Source organism: Ailuropoda melanoleuca, chromosome 1 (assembly GCF_002007445.2).
Source record: "Ailuropoda melanoleuca isolate Jingjing chromosome 1, ASM200744v2, whole genome shotgun sequence".
Taxonomy (NCBI): Eukaryota; Metazoa; Chordata; class Mammalia; order Carnivora; family Ursidae; genus Ailuropoda; species Ailuropoda melanoleuca.
In genome coordinates, this window is record NC_048218.1 from 84,350,853 (window position 1) to 84,366,929 (window position 16,077).

General features: G+C 37.4%; 1 protein-coding gene across 3 annotated transcripts in view; it reads left to right on the forward strand.

Annotated features, from left to right (window-relative positions):
* Positions 1–15,726, forward strand: part of ZMAT3 (zinc finger matrin-type 3) — a 32,949-nt gene extending 17,223 nt beyond the window's left edge. Inside the window, exons 3-6 of one of the 3 annotated variants that reach the window (XM_011218464.3) lie at positions 1,765–1,884; positions 4,213–4,379; positions 4,501–4,601; positions 7,823–15,723. In XM_011218464.3, coding sequence (XP_011216766.1) covers positions 1,765–1,884; positions 4,213–4,379; positions 4,501–4,601; positions 7,823–8,034 — 600 coding nt within the window. In that variant the 3' untranslated portion in view covers positions 8,035–15,723. Of the gene's footprint in view, positions 1–1,764; positions 1,885–4,212; positions 4,380–4,500; positions 4,602–7,822 lie in introns of all 3 variants that reach the window. The other 2 variants (XM_002912444.4, XM_034662607.1) reach the window with 2 other exon arrangements.
* Positions 15,727–16,077: the final 351 nt, after the last annotated feature.

Here is a 16,077-nt window from a genome sequence, read left to right on the forward strand (position 1 = left end):
TATTTTCAAGGATTCTACTTTCCAGAGAGTATAGAAGAGAAACAAACAAACAAACAGTACCATTTTAGATTGTTCTTAGTGGCAGGAGGATAAACGAGACTGGTAATGTGATGGAAGAGTGTGTTGTGCAGAGTAGGGGAGGATGGCGGGACACTCCAGATTCAGAGAGTTGCCATTTGGGTTAAGATCTGAAAGGTAAGAAGGAGCTAACCAAGCAGAGATCTGAGAGAAGAACCTTCCAGGCAAAAGGAACAGCAAGTACAAAGGACCTGGAGCTAGAATGAGTTTTATTTCTCATAGTTCTGGAGGCCGAAAGTCCGAGATCAGAGTAATAGCATGGTTGGGTTCCGGTGAGGTCCTCTTCCACACTGTAGACAGCCAACCTCTCCTTGGATCCTCACATGGCAGAATGAAGGAGAGGGAGCTCTTGGACTTCTTTTTATAAGGGCATTGATTATCCTCATGACCTCCCAAAGGCCCCACCTCCAGATACCATCACACTGGGATTAGATGTCCACATATGGATTTTGGTGGGACACTATCATTCAGTCCGTAACAGAGGTGGAGATAGATAATTTGGGAGCTACTAACTTGTCAATTATATTTTAAAGCTATGAGACAGGGGAAAACAATGTAGATGAAGAAGAGGGCCAAGGGTGGAGCTTTGGATGTTGGAGCATTGAGAGAATAAGTGGTGGGGGTAACAGGGCATCATAGTAGACAACAGAAGGGAGTATCCACGGTGTTGTGCTGCCTAGAGTTAGAGCAGAGGGAAACCACAGATGTGACCCCTGGATTTGACTCCCTGGAGGTCACCGTGACCATGGCAGAGCACCTGTAGGGCATTCCAGTGGTCAGAAGGTAGAACTCATCTCCTTACTTTAATTAACTGCTCACACATCTCTCTTCTCTTGAGCGTGTGCTAGTCCTTTTTATTTCTAGGGCTTAGCATATGCTAGATGGTGAATAAATGTTTGCCTATAGGTTTGAAGTTTACAGTGCAGTCTGAAGAATAACACATTGTTTCATCTCATTTAGAATGCTTTCAGACCACTGGCCCTTCCTATATGTTTCTATCAGTTCAAGGAATATAATAATGTGAATAACTACTTTAACAAAACATGCTGAGAGAGGTGAATGCATTTTAAGAGAGGTTCCCAATGCGTCCTGAAGACATCCTGGTAGTCAAAAGGTCTTGCGTTGGATTCAGAGGGCCTGCCTGAAGGCCTGGCTCTGCAACCTAGCCCAGCTGAAGGAAGGTGCCAGGGCACGTCCTCCACGCTCCATGGATTGCAGCTGCTCAGCTGTCATGTGTGGATAATATTAACACATTCCTCTTACAGGAGTTTTTGTGAGCAGCAAATGAGCTAATGCACATGAGAGTCCTTTGCAAGTAAAAAGATACTCTGTAAGTGCTATTTTTGTAAAAATAATTGGATTATCCATTTCATTACTGACTTCTAAAATAGATTAGATCACAGTGTAATAAAATTTGTATTTAGGCAGTGGCATATGAATGGCAAGTTGGGGGAGGAAGTAGATCACTGGAAAATGTGATACTTTTCCAGAAATATATAGGAAATTAATTTCTTTTGGCTTTGTTCCCTTATCTTTCCCAGATAACTCATTCTGTTAGAACCGAGGCGTCGACTCCTACTTTAAGATCTAGTGGGCTCTTTGCCACAGTGTTGTGTATATCTGAAAGAATAAAATGTAGTTAATATTGCTTGGGTTTTTTCCCCATTTTTTCTGTTTTACTTCTAGGGTAAAAATCATGGTAAGAAACTCCGAAATTACTACGCAGCCAACAGTTGCCCTCCTCCTGCCAGAATGAGCAATGTGGCAGAACCCGCGGCTACTCCAGCCGTTCCTGTCCCTCCGCAGGTGAGACACACGTATCAGGGTGGGAGTTGTCCTCTGCACACATGCTCACGGATGAAGTTTGTCATCCAGGAGTCCATCAAGGTACAGTTGGGCAAATACTCCTGGAAGGTTCTACCTGGCACTTTTAGCTCCTCGAACTGTAGTGCCGGGTTTAAAGCATGCCAACATCCACGACCTGGAGATTTCCATTGGCTTTGGTTGTGATGCATGAAATGAAGAAAGAAATATTGTTACATGTGTCTTTCTCTTTGCATTTCTCAGAATTCTGGGTTAAATGACCCTAAATGTCTAGGCCATGCCCTGAATGAAAAGAGCGGTTTTTCAACATTTATTTCTTTATTGTAGTTAATCCCATTTACTTTATATTTTGCCTTCCAGCAAGGTCAGTCTTTTGCGATTGCCCCTTTCTTACCTCTATGGAGAGAGCCTGTATAAACTTTTTCTGGATTTCAGTATACTGACACACACTTGAGATCCAAGTTCCTTTCACTGTTTGGTAGATAAAGCAGGTGTTTTAGGCAAGATAATGCTATACTTCATTAGCCTCTGAAATATGAATTGTATTCCTTAATCTGTCTTTGTCCATAGAATAATACATGGTCATAAATAGTAATAACTCTCATTGAGTACTTACTATGCCGAGCGCTCTGCTAAGCACTTTTCTATGTTACTTCGTTCAGGGCTGGGACTAAGGTGAGGTGAGGGATTCACTTGACTGAGGCACAAAATTTAAGAGGGAACCAAAACACAGTAATGAGGATAAATATTTTAATATAATATTTTAAAAATCCAAATTAATGTGAAATCAGTGGTAAACAAAATGTCAAAAACTTAAAGCTGGGGTAAGTATTACTGATTTTCCTTTTGCCTCAGGCTGCAGTATGGCTTGGCATGGCACTATGACGGATCCTTTCTTTATTTAAAATTTTGATATTTTGCTTACGATGATTTCTTGAATTAGGTTTGATTTGTATAAACGTTCCATTAACATATTATTTGTCTTGATTGGTGAGTTTTTTGAGGCACCGTTAAATTTTGTGCCCATGGCAAATGCTTGCCTTGCCTCATTCTAGTCCTGGGCCCTAAACTTCATTTCATGCTTCCAAGAACTCAGAGGTATTGGCCTTATTCCTCGGAGTGTAATTCATGGACCAGCAGCATCTGTCTCACCTGGAAATTTGTTAGCAGCTGGGAGAAGCTAAGTAACTTGTCCATGGTGTTATGCATTTTGTGAAGTGGTGGAACAGGATTTCTTTTGACCTTGGACCTCTACTCCTAGCCACCATGGTGTAAGTGTACCTTGAACATCAGTTTTCCAGTCTTTAAAACATGGATGGCAATACCCCTGTTCCTCCAGCCTCATGAATTTGTGGGGTAAATGAGAGAGGATAAAAACAGAATTAGAGAACAGGAAAATTCCCAGACAGTTCTTCAGGCTGAGCAGTTTTCAGGGCCCTGATTCCTGCTCTGGACAGGACAGTGGCTCCCAGCTTGGGGCTGTTTTCAGCTGGCCCCCCTCCCTGAGCAAACACCTGGAGCCTTCTTTCATAACATAGCCCTTTGTGATTTTTGGAGACTGTCCCCCAGAAAATCTTCCCATCCAGGTGAATCAGTGCTGCTTCCTTCAGCTGATCCTGATAGAATATGCTTCCAGACTCTTTATTATGTATTTTATTCTCCTATAGCCAAAATCTAGTTTGTCTTTTTTTGTTAACCCAACAGTATTTATTGAGTATATACTATCTTCCAGGTACTGTGTTACATTTCCCTGAACTCGTTTCTCAGCCTGAATACCGTTGGCTGAATCTGCTGGTTATTTTTCCCTAGTTATGTTATATGCATAGCTAATTTGTAGACTTTTGGGGGGACAGAGGCTCCTTTTTAACTGTATGCCCACATAACCCTTCTGCATTAGGTAACAAGCCCTATAAACAGTAGGCATTCATTAAATCCATTCGTTCATGGATTCTGGAAGGACTTTACCTTTCTAATAATGTGATTTTAGGCTTTCCCTCTACTGCCCTGAATCTTCTGTGCTTCCTTTAAAAACTTTCTCCATGGAGATAGCAACAAGCCATTAACCGGTTTGGTACAAAGGTGATTGTAATACAAAACCATGATTGTCTCCCAGCCTTTTTTTCTTTTTCTCTTTGTTGTTGTTGTTCTGGAATGAATTACATCCTCTCCTTATAAAGCTGAGTGCTTGTGGTCATACCCTAACCTTCGGTTATCTTTCTGCTCTTAGAAGAAACTTTGAGGGGAAGGAGGGCAGAAGCTCCACGTTTTTCGTTTTTTTCGTAACTTTGTCTCTTGTGTCTTTGATGTCAGATGGGCTCCTTGAAGCCCGGAGGCAGAGTGATCCTGGCCACAGAGAACGATTACTGTAAGCTCTGTGATGCCTCCTTCAGTTCTCCGGCTGTGGCTCAGGCTCACTATCAAGGCAAGAATCACGCCAAGAGGCTGCGGCTGGCGGAAGCGCAGAGTAACTCATACTCGTAGGTATTGCCATTTTCTCCCAGGCCAAAGTGTTGTGTAAGACCGACTGTCTTTAGGGGAAAAGAGTTGAAAGGGACCCTTGTTTAGAAGTCTCACGCTTTAAACATTTCTTTTCTTCAGAGAATCCTCAGAAGCCGGTCAGCGGCGGACCCGGAAAGAAGGGAATGAGTTTAAGATGATGCCTAATAGGAGGAATATGTATACAGTACAGAATAATTCAGGTATCCCGTGGAGTTCCATGTACCTCGGCTACATTCTGCAAGTGGTCTTCTTTATTTGTATTTCCTTTAACTGCAATAGATAGCCCTGAGAATTTGGGGTTAGCTAAATTGTTTTGTTCCATTTGTCTAGTGGCTTTTCAAGCTGGTGTTTATTTCAGGTCTTATTTACTTATTTCAGTTTAGTATATTATTTACTTTGATTTTAAATTATAGTTTATGTTTTAAGGTCTTTGATCATAGTCCCTTTATACTGCTTCTGGTGTTTGCCAGCCGAGAAATGTAAAATGCATTATAAAAATGGGCTGCTTGGCTTAAAGTTGCACCATGTTAAATCTCCATTTGTTGGGGAAAATAAAAAAGATTGAGCAGTGGCTTTAAACTGGGGTAGTGAATCAGAATTACTGGGGGAGTTTTTACAAAATACACTTGCTTGAACCATGACTTAGAGATTTTCAGTCAGTAAATTCAGAGTGGAACCCAGATGTATGTGTGTTTTGAAAATGTTTCCTTAGTGATTCTGATATACAGCTTCAATTTGGAGCTGCTGTGTTATAGGAATGTTTTCTGCATTTTCTGATTATCTCCAGTAGGGAGAGTTGGACTGACTAGTTCCTCATCCTCCCCCTATCACAGCCTCCAATGCACACATATACCAACAGAGGTAATTCATGTGAACAGTTAAGTCAAATGAAAAACAAAGAAGTTAATTGGGAAGGCAGAGAAATATAGAAAAAAGGGACATATAGAAAGCATAGTGTAATATGATTAATAAAAGTATAATCAGTGATTATACTAAGTGTAAATTTACTGAACTCCCAGTTAAAAGACAAAGATTATAAGATTGGATTTAAAAATTCAGCTGAGGGACGCCTGTGTGGCTCAGGTGGTTAAGCATCTGCCTTCGGCTCAGGTCATGATATCAGCATTCTGGGGTCGAGTCCTGCATCAGGCTCTTTGCTCAGTGGGGAGCCTGCTTCTCACTCTCCCTCTGCTGCTCCCCCTGCTTGTGCTCTCTCTCTGACGAATAAATAAATAAAAATTTAAAAAAAAAGGTTAAGCTGAGATGTAATGAGCACTGGGTGTTATATAAGACTGATGAATCACTGAACTCTACCTCTGAAACTAATAATACTCTATATGTTAATTAATTGAATTTAAATTTAAAAAATTTAAAAAAGAAAACAAAAGAAAAAAAATAAAAAATAAAAAATTCAGCTGAAATGAAGGAAGCTGAGCTAGCTGTGTTAATATTGAATAAAATAAACTTTAGGACAGAGGGCAGTTTGGACTACATTTTCTGGCCAGAGGTCAGTAACAAAAAATATATTTAAAAAAACCCTACAAAATTTCCATTTGTTTGGAAATTTTAAAACACTTCTAACTCCTGGATCAAAGTAGAAATCATACTGGAAATTAAAAATTCTTTTTTTTTAAAGATTTTGTTCATTTATTTGACAGTGAGAGAGAGAACACTCGTGCATGAGTGAGGGTAGGGGCAGAGGGAGAAGCAGACTCCCTGCTGAGGAGGAAGCCCGATGGGGGACTTGATCTCAGGACCCTGGGATCATGACCTGAGCCGAAGGCAGACACTTAACTGACTGAGCCACCCAGGCGCCCAGAAATTTAAAATTCTTAAAATCAAACAGTAATAAAAATATTATTAAACTTTATAGGATACAGTGAAAGTAATATTTTGAGAAAAGTCTTAAATATTTATTATAGTAGAAAAGAAAGCAGAAAATTAATAAGCAGTGGTCCAACTTAAGAATTCAATTATATAACTGGGTATTTACTGAAGGAAAACAAAAGCACGGTTTTGAAAAGATATATGAATTCCTGTGTTCATTGCAGTGTTATTTACAATAACAAAGATATGGAAGCAACCCAAGCATCCCTTGATAGATGAATGGGTAAAGATGTGGTGTGTATATACACACACACACACACATACACACACATACACACACACATACACACACTGGAATATTACTCAGTCATGAAAATGAATGAGATCTTGCTATTTGCAACAACATGGATGGACCTAGAGGGTATTATGCTAAGTAAATACAGAGAACAAATGGTTGCAAGGGAGGGGGGGTGGCTTGGGCAAGATACAGGCTTCCAGTTATGGAGTGAATAAGACGTAGGGATGAAAGGTACAGCATAGGGAATATAGTCAATGGTACTGTAATAGTTGTGTGGTGACAGATGGGCTACACTGTGGTGAGCATAGCATAATGTATAGAGTTGTGGAATCACTATTTGCACATCTGAAACTAACCTAACAGTGTGTGTTAGCTATACTTCAATAAAAACAAACAAACAAAACCCCCCAAACCTCAAATATATTAGTTATAATTTGGTTTACCTATGAATATGTCACATTGAGTATTTTGAATGCTGAAGGAAAATTTATTTAGGTAATTATAGATTAGCTTTTTTTTTTAATGCAACAGATCAGTAAATTCAGTTTAACATTGTTAAAAAAAGAAGTCAGTTATCTAAAAAAGAAAAGAAAATTACCGATAATTCTACCAACATTTTTGTATATGTCATTCCCATCTTTTATATTACTTCTTTGAAATAGAAATGTGATTCTATTTTGTGATATTCTTGTTTCACTTAATAGCATATTATAATCACATTTTCATGTAATCAAAGAAAATCAAAGAGTTTTCATTACTTACAGTGACTGCATGGTTTTCAGTTGCATTCATTACCATAATTTTTCAAATCACCTATTTGATCTCTCCTTTTCCCACATCCTCCCATTAAAACTTGTGTGCACACTGATGAAATAATGTCCTTGTTGATAAATCTCCATGTAAAAGTTCTCAATGTTTTCATAGGGTAATTCTTAGAAGTAGAATTTTTGGATTAAAGAGTTAGCATAATTATGAAACTTTTCTTATCATGTTGGGAAGTTAAACAATTTTTAAAATATTATTTACTTTTGAGAGGCATTGTCATTTGGAGCCTGGCTTTGGCTCTACAGTAACTTTTCTGACAGTAGCTGGAGGAATCATTTTTGCTTCTTAGATTGAAGGTGTATAAAATTGTAATTTAAAAAAATCTATTAATTTTGCACTCATTGAAAGCTGAGAGTCAGAGAATTTTATAATTTGAGCTTACCATGACAAATTACAGTGATCATCAATGAGACTGTCATTTATTTAGTGACTGTTTTGAAGTGGAGACATCATTTTTATCTCTTGCTTTAGCAGGTCCTTACTTCAATCCCCGCTCTCGGCAGAGAATTCCACGTGACCTGGCCATGTGTGTTACCCCAAGCGGTCAGTTTTACTGCTCCATGTGTAATGTTGGGGCTGGCGAAGAGATGGAGTTCCGGCAGCATTTAGAGAGCAAGCAACATAAAAGCAAGGTGTCTGAACAGCGGTATAGAAATGAGATGGAGAATCTGGGATATGTATAGTGGTTGTTGTATTCAGATATAGCAGCTTTTCCTGCCTGTTGTTTGCCTTCTGTCAGCGTGCCCTGCTTTTGTGGTCCTTTTGATCTGAGTACATTCCTCTGCTTAATGTTAATATGCGTAACCTGCAGTGGTACCATGAGATGTCAAGAGTGGGGAAAGAAACTAATGTGCTTCTTAGGTCATGATGCGTTTTCAGGTCAGTTGTGTTGAGCTACTTAGAGCATGTGACCTACCTACCCCACGAGAAATAACTTTATCTTGACCAAATTCTGGTCAACTAGTAGCCTGATCACTTAGAGCTTTAACTATTTAAAAATTTCACTTTCTTTTGCAGTTTTGGTTTTATGTACTGTTAAGTAAAGAATGTCATTGAGTTCTTACTTCAGATAATGGTAAAAACAGGTAAGCAGAGATTTTGGTTTCCCAGGGTTTCTTTGGAACCACCTCAACGCAATGCCTTGCCAGTAGGATATACAATTACAAACTGCATTAAGATCTTTCCCAGGACATGTTTTCCCCTTGTCTTCCCATTACTGATTGAAATGCAGATTTTCTTGGATTCATACACTTTCAGTGTGCTTGTAGACTTCCAAATGGTGAAATTTCATTTCCACTTGTGGATTTCACGCATTTAAATGCCGCCTTCTTCCTTCCTCCCTGCTTTCCCCACCCTCCCCCCATTGAATTAGCTTGTTTAATAAGCTCATTTTCATGCCCCAGCTATGTTGTGGGCTTTCCAAGCCCCCGCCGCCCCGTTCCAATATCCAGTGCGTTTAAGATAGATATGCTATTTTTTTAAAAAATATTTTTCAGATGGTTTTGGGAAATGTAAAGATGTGTTTGATTTTTCAATTTAGAGTTACTCATTGATAATAATGTACTTATATGATGGTCTCGATCGTAAGTTCAGATCTCTTGATATTTTTTTTGGCAGACTTTTTTGGTAAACTGATCCTTTTTTATTGTGTTTTACTTACATTCTTTCCTGTCTTGCCAGTTGGTTGGCTGCCCTGAAAAATACTACTACCTAACTGTTTCATAGATAGAGAGGAGTTAAAAAAAAAAGTTAACCAAATTGTAGTATCATCCTTTCCAGTAGTTAAATACATGAACTTTGGTTTCCTTCTTTATAATTCAGCTTCTTTAAAGGTCATAGAAGTACATTATGGATTACTTTGGTATCTGATAATGATGACAGTATTATTATTTGTTTTTTTGGTTTTTAAAACAAGAAGCTGTAGTGTATGGCTGGATAAACTAACGGAGTACCCTATGAACTTTCATTAGTTGTATTTTATCTACTTACTATATTTACATGGATAAGACTGGTGCTCATCCATACTTTTTTTGAAAGGCCACATTCACCAGGAAGTTTAGAATGAGCAGTATCTTTGCACTATGGTCAATTCACATTTGATTGCTTTTATTATGAATTAAAAATAAAACTCCTATTTTTCCTTGAGAATTCTATAGGCAAAGAGATGGGGAGAAGGAAATTACAGCCATCATTCCTTTCCTTTAATCCTAATGAGCAGTTTTTGAGCAATCTAGATCCATGTTTAAAATTCAGTTTTGGGATAACCACTGGTACAGTACCAAGTTGCTCTTCTGTTGAAGAGGTGATTTTTTGAAAAATAGAATTGTTTAGTACATTTTTTTTCCTCCCAGAAACAGGAGAATGAAATAACATTATTGAGATTCTATCTAGACCTGTGACTCTGAGTATGATAATCCTTTTATACAATTGATTAGGGCAACTTAGAGCTTATTTTAATGGTCAGTACGTTACTCATCTTGCTGCTAAGTATAATTTTTGAGTAGATTTTAATATTACAGTGCTGGCCACTTGGTTCTATAATTATTTAAAAATCTTATTTTTCCCCCTTACTCTGTATGTCTCTGTGTGTGTGTATATATGTACATATATACACATATACATATATACACACATACATATATATTTATGTGATACCGTAGAGAAGATTTCATTGGATCCTTATTTCAGGTAATAGTAAAAGATTGTGGATAAGAATTCACAGTTTGTAAAAGTGGCATTTATCCACTTTCAGTTTTTCCTTTGCGAGTAAAATTGAGGGATTTCCCCCACTCTCCCCACTTAACAATTTCGTTACATATATACAAAAAGCAGTGGACTTAAAGGCCTTGATGTTTTTCCTGGCCTTGCATATTCAGGTTTCCAGTCTCCCAGTGCCCTTAATGGATGTTATGAATGCATAAACGCATTTTCTTTAAAGAAAAAAGTTAGATTTATAATGTTATTTCTTACTTGCTGTATTTCTTTGCACTAAAAAAGAGCTATGTGTTTGTTTTATATGACACTTTAGATAACCATATTGCCTACAATTACTCGGTTTGCTCCTTAATTTCCAAACTGTAGGAAGTTGAGAACTTCCAAACGATAGGAAGCTGATAACTTCCATGATCATTTATAGAGGTTACATACACATCAGAAAAAACAATCGCAAATCTCTATGACAGTGGGTTGTTTTGGGCTTGTTACCTTGCAATATTCTCCTGTGTTCCATAGGTGAAACAAAGGTGACAGAAGTTGTCAGAAAGGAAATACCTAAATAAATATATCTCTGCATGGTACAGTTTCTCATCTTCATGCATTCCTATTAGACAGTGTTTTTTCCCTGTCGAAGAAGGACATTGTTACTACCACAGTCAGTGATACGTGATCTCCGTCGGTTTCCTTTTGTGAAGTCCAGTCCTGCTTTGTAATGTGCTCTAGAATCCGCACCCCGGGCTGCCCAAGAGTCACGTTAGTATCATTTTATATGCTGTGTACAAGGATGGACAGAGGCCTAAACAACAGAAGACCTTTAGCCAAGTCAATAGATTTCAGTAATCATCTGCAAGAAGAAATCATAGCATCAAAGTCTCTTTTCTCTGTGAATATCTTTTGGTAAGTTGTCAAAGTCAATGTTAGAAGATAACAATTAGAAACTCTTCTTAAGATATCGAGGGCAAGAAGTTGTAAAGAAAAAATTCTGTGTTCCAATTAAAAGATTGGACTGCTTATTGCCTTTGAAGTGTTTTTTTTCAAAAAGTTAAGCTACAGAATGGAGTGTGCCATGTAACTGCTTTTGACTCCACACTGAACAGAATATACTTTGTTGGTCTCGTCTTTGTATATCATGTACTGCAACTTGTAAATATGTGCATGTTTTTATTACATTTGTCTGCTTGTCTCTTACTGCACTGAATTCTGCAAGATGAATAATATTTTATTCCATTCATATAGAAAAAGTTCCCTCTCCAACTCTTCCTCATTGTTTCCCCTTCTAATGAGTTGGTAAACTTAGAAAACCATTTAGGATTTTTTGAAACTCTGAGATTGAAGAATCATGGCTGTCCGAGACCATCCTTATGTTCCTCTGACTTACACAGCTGAAGGGAAGCATGAGATCTTCCTTCCACCTTATTTTACAGAACTGATATGCTTGCTTATAGCTACCTGTCTACACTTTCAATGAGAGGAATGGGATAAATATATATTTCATGTGTATATATGAACATATATATATATATTTGCTCAAATCTTCCTCTGTAGATAGATTCTAAGAATTAGCAGTGGGATTTATGATTCCTTGACTCCTGAGTTGGCTTGGACCATGAGCAACAACGGTTTGAGGACTGTCCAGTGACCTGTGTAAAATGAGTCTTGCTTGTGTAAGGGGAGGCATGTAACTGTTGGGCCTGGTATCCTCTACAGAGAGGCCTAGCGATAGTGTATTTGGCATCTGTTTTGTTTCCTTAATATTGGAATGTAGGCTGAAAGTGCTCTCTAAAGAACTTGGTGAGGCATATATAAGAGAATAGAACTTCTTTAGAAATAGAAGTATTTTGTCAATATAGGCAAAAGTTTAATGCAGGCTTTTGAACAAATGCTTAAAAACGATTTCACCTTACCAACTATTTTTTTTTTTTTACCAGCCAAATTATTGTTCAGGAGTTTCATACATAATAATGTTTTGTTGTTGCTTCCCCCCCCATCCTTGGCTGTAGACCTCTATCATCATGAGCTGTTACTAGCAGTCTAGCTGAACAAATAGCTGTGTAAATAGCTTCTCATATGACGTTTCTACTGAAGCTGTTTGACTTTTTCTTCCCATTATGAATGGGAGGGTCATTTATAAACTCCCTTTCTGGGTAGCTACCAAAAAAAATACTGGCTTATGGTCCCACGTGACCCTGTCTCCGTTAAGCCCAGAATATGAGTGCCTTTAGCAAGTTTTAGCATTTCACAGAGAGAAGAGACGATAGAATTATTGCCATTAATTACAATTCATAAAACAGAAGCTTGGAATAGCAAAGGTCTGTGTAAATTCTGCATTCTGCCTTTTTTTTTTTTTTTTGGCTTAATGCGATTTCAATTTGATACTGAGTAAAACTGTTAACATTATTGATCAGGAACCATACTCCCTGAAAATAAATCCAGTTGTCCCAGGCCGACAATAGTCATAGATTATTTTGCACCTTGATCTGTGTTGCATTTCTATTTAGTAAATAGTAGTGTGGTGGATTGGGAAGGGCTTGACACGGATATTTGGAAAAACTTTATTGCAGTGGTCTTTTCAAAACTTGTCTGTTCTGTAAAGAGGAGAGAATACTTTATTTGCAAATGAGGTGTGTGAAGAAGAGACTGTCTTGTCCACAACACTTACTAATTGTGTTAGTTCATCCCTGTGTTAAAGAAAGGATCTTCAGAAATTGGGTTTGAGGCCTTAATCGAAAATTCCGACTTCAATTAATTTACAATTCTAAATTGCCGGAGTCTTTAAAACACACTGCTAAATTAATTTTATTGGAGAAATAGTAACATTTTTTTCAAATTTTGTTATGAAAAATTATAAACATACATTGGAGTCAAACATTTTTTTACAATGTATCCACCAGTAAATTCTACCGTCAACACTTTACTAGGTTTGTGTTACCACGTATCTGTCTTGTTCCTCTATCCATCCATCCATGGAGTTTTAAAAAATATGTATTTCAGTATAAATTTCAGACAATACAATTCCCTTAAACACTTCAGCGTAGGTGTCATTAACTAGAATTTATTATTTGTTTAAATAGTACCGTTTTTTAAAAAGTGGTGTATGAAGTTGATAAGTGGAACCAAATAACATACATTGTTTTCTCTTGTGGACTTTAGCCTTCTGGTTTCTGTTTTTATATGTGCTTAGCGTGAAGGAAGACCACTCCTTTCCAACCTCAAGTTTTCTGGTGTTCATCGTTTTAAATGCTTAGTTGTCACACCTTTTAAAGTTCCGTAAGAATTTTTTTCTTACTCCCTCTTCTGTGATGTATTTTTGCTGAACTATGCAGCTGCTTTAAAATAACTGTAAATTATGGATTGGGGTTTATTCAATCAGCTTATACCTCACTTCATTCTATTGCTGCTTTTCTCCATGAAACCACGTCTCTGACATTACTTTCACCTACTCTACCAGAACGTAGAGAGGTGGAAAGAGTTAAACCCATAGATAATTAGCTGTTTTAAACAACTCAAGAAGAACAGATTTCATAGTTTCGAGCTTGAAACCATGACCTTATCTAAAGCCTTTGAATTGCCTGAGGTTGTCATTGCCCATGCTTCCTCTAGCCATAATTAGCAGGATCAAAAATGATTGTACTGTACAATGAGTTGTTGAAATTGTGAGCCTTAGTAACCATCTTTAGCTTTACTCTAGTACTGTTTAGAAAAAAAAATTTTTTTTGACATATGCCTTTATTTTTATGCCAATTTTTTGCGGACAAAATCTGAAGAATTTAAGTGACTTGCTCCAGGTCATGAAGATTCAATGGATAAGTCAGAATTGAAACCTCACTATTCCTGATTCATATTCTTGTGCTTGTGTGATAAGCATCATGGCTTCCAAGATAACTGAACATTCCTTTGGCGACCAAAGTATGTATTTTTTTTACTAATTAGACTTTCGTTTTTAGGCATTTCACGATTCTTTGAACTTAAAGATTTTTTTCATGGTCATGTTCCTCGTTAAGCCAATGTCATTGCTAAAAAACCTCACTTCACTGTTGAATACCAACTAATAATGCAGGTTTTATCAGATTTCTTTTTGCATTTAAAAAACCTTCATAATTACTCATAACTTTTTCTATGTAAGTGCTTAAGTGACCCCCTCACTAGTGAAAATAAATGTTCTATATCACTGATTCAATGTCTATTCTCTACATGATATGTTTTTTTAAGGAGAAGTAACCCCATGTGTCAGGATGAGTGATATCCTAGGGCCAAGCACATATGAAGTTTACTTCTGCTCTGCAAACCTGGCATTTACGGGAACAAAACTCTTTTACGGTGGCTGGTCATTGTTTGGCCTTTTGGTACTTGAGCACCTTTCTGTGGTTTTGTAAATCCGTGTGTCAATTTGTAAGGATTTCATGTTGATTCTGTGTTAATTGGTGTTCACCTTGTGCTATCCTCAGCTGACTGTAATAATTTAGTTTGGGTATGGTGTGTCTGCTTCGAAATGCCTTACTAGAGCATGTCAGATTCTGCTCTCGAGCATTCCATGTATCTGCTAGGGCAGTACATTGCCTCTCTTCGATGTACGCTCTAGATCCAGAAGCAAAACTGATTTTGCTTCCACTGTTAAGGTTGCATTTTAGTGTAGTTATTGTTTTAAATTAGAGAATAAAATCATAAAAAAAAAACAACCAAGGGAGACTTTAGAACCCTTCATTTAATGGCATGGCAAACTTTTAAAACTGCTTTTGCTGTTTCACTAGAAAAAAATCTAGTAAAGGATATAGCTAAAAACCGCCAGCCAGAAATGTATGAAATTAGAGTTGTTTCCTAAAATTTTTTTCCAAATGTCATACAGGGGTTTAACATCTGTGTATGCTGTTGGGGCTAAGTGCCAGTCACCAATTTGGAAATCTGTTTGCATTCTGGGGCTATAAAATGGCAAAAGTGTCATAGGATTAAAACCAATCAACTGTGAATTGTGAAATTGAAATCGCTTTTTTGGTTTTATTTTCTTCAGCATATTGAAAATAGAAATCCAAAAGTTATTTAAAATTTACACTGCTTATGTTGATGGCTCATTTTGGCTGTGTATCCTCACTTATGTACTGATTTCTGATAAAAGCTTGACATTATTATAACAGGTATTTTGTGTTCAATTTAATAAAACAGTTTCTGAGTCTTGTCTGCACATTGTTTGGTTCTGAGTTGGAGATCACGGGAAAAAGATACACCATCCGCACTGATTGTGTTATTTTCAGTGCTGATGGTCAATGGCTGTAGGCTCACCGTTCATCAGTCTGCACAGGATCCGCCATGGACTTCTCAAACTTGTGCAGAGTATTGTCAGCTCTTGGGCTCGCAGTAGACTTGACCCAACCACTCACACTTCTTCCCTACATCACTGCAGTTAGCCCGAGACTGGAGCAAGTTCTCAATTTTATTGATATGTTTTAAAATTTATCTTCCCTTCAAATTCTGAGAAACTTCGGGCTTAGTGAGACCATAATCACTGCTTCTGAAAATAGAAACACATGAAAAGGCATCTACCCATTAAATCTTTTGGGTGTTTCACATATAAAAATACTCTTATAATTAGCTTATATATACAATATGTTATTGGGCTCTGGTCATTTAAGAACGCCGGTTTACTCAGTGCAATGTGCTTTTGAATTTAAATGCTCATTTTAAAAAGTAGATTATAGGCCTGGAAGGTGCTGTTATGGTTTGTTTAATCAGGATGCGAGACGCATACACTTACTGTCGTGGGAAAAATTCTTGTGTCTGCACAAAAAAATGTTTCTGAATGAAGTGAATAGATCACATTGAATCTGTGTGTTGTAAAAACACTCAAGGCAGCACATTTTATTAAATCATCTCTAAGAGATTTTTAGCTTAAAAGAAAGCTATGATAATGGGCATCAAAAAAAATAGATTCTTAAACCACTAAGCTTTTCAGTTTTTCTTTCTTCAGGCATTTCTGAAGCTTATTTGCTGAAAATCTATTCAAGATCAATCACTGGGTG